Genomic DNA, 1142 nt, shown 5'->3' on the forward strand with positions numbered 1-1142 from the left:
AGTCTAAGCTGAGAATGCCATGTAAATGGGTCACTGCGAAATGCAGCAATTTAATTTTTCTCCAATAAAAATAAGAAACAAACCAGTATGATGTCACTTCTATTAACTTTTGAAGGTTTACAGCAGTTAAAGTATTTTTGCTTCTATGCATGAAGGTTAAAAAATCATTTGTTTTTTTTCATAAAATACAAGAGCAACCAATTTTCACCATCAAGTAAAAGTAAAAACTTGGATTCTTTTTAAAATTAGTCCATAGTGACCTTCGGGAACTTCTTATAGGCTGCTGCACTGACACCATGACAAACCAGTGTAGGGTCGGGCCTGGTTGTGTTTCGGTTTTCATTTCCATATGCAGTGCTCATGGAGTTAAGCTCTGAGAAGGGTCCAATCATAAGGCAGGGATCTGTTTGGATTCCACCACGGGTATGCTCCCTGGGTTGGATGCTGGAGGGTGAGGCACGGTTTGCCGGACCCATGTCAACTACCTAGTAGTCATCAAGGTCAAAAAATTCATCATCTCCTCCTTGATATTCCATTCCCTGGAAATCTACTCGGTACCGTAAGATACCTCCAATTCCACCAAATCCTTTCACAAATTGGGATCCTCCTTGTGACTTATCTGTGACAATTTCCAATGTAGCTCCAAATTTTTTGTAGTTGTTGGCAAACCATTCCAGTACGGGCATGCTTTCAATCAGCTCATGTTCCTGCCCTGTCTCTTTATCTGTGAAATGAGATTTATCCTTCTCTTGTTCTGCAGTTAGATAGAGAATTTTCTCCTCTTCGGTGCCTTGGCAATGAAGAACATATCTCATTATATCCAGATTTTCATAGACTATTAGAATCTCTACAGCTCCCATTTCCAAAGCCTTTAGTGTATCTTCAACTCCAAAACAGTACTTGCCCGTGTCTTGGCTGATTTCATCAAAGTATCGTCCTATTAATTTCTTCTCTTGAATGAACCTCACGTTGGAGAGGACTTCAGTAGATAATTCAATAGCTTGGTTGAATCCATTTTCACCACTATAGGAGATATCAACTAATTTTAAAACTTTGGATTGCAACCTCTGATCAAACATATCCGATTGGCTTAGTTCAGTTTTAAAGTCAGCTGATCCAGCTAAAATGAGACCAGCCACATT

At 39.3% G+C, this 1142-nt stretch overlaps 1 protein-coding gene across 1 annotated transcript; it reads right to left on the bottom strand.

The window, feature by feature from the left end:
* Window positions 1-303: 303 nt before the first annotated feature.
* On the bottom strand, window positions 304-1142 carry LOC101657927 (eukaryotic peptide chain release factor subunit 1-like; the record flags this gene model as incomplete). Its single annotated transcript, XM_045288943.1, has 1 exon — window positions 304-1142. A coding segment is annotated over one exon (657 nt), but the record flags the coding sequence as incomplete, so codon positions are not given.

The sequence above is a fragment of the Echinops telfairi genome, unplaced genomic scaffold, assembly GCF_000313985.2.
Source record: "Echinops telfairi isolate 266 unplaced genomic scaffold, ASM31398v2 ScPeMD7_23;HRSCAF=83, whole genome shotgun sequence".
Taxonomy (NCBI): domain Eukaryota; kingdom Metazoa; phylum Chordata; class Mammalia; order Afrosoricida; family Tenrecidae; genus Echinops; species Echinops telfairi.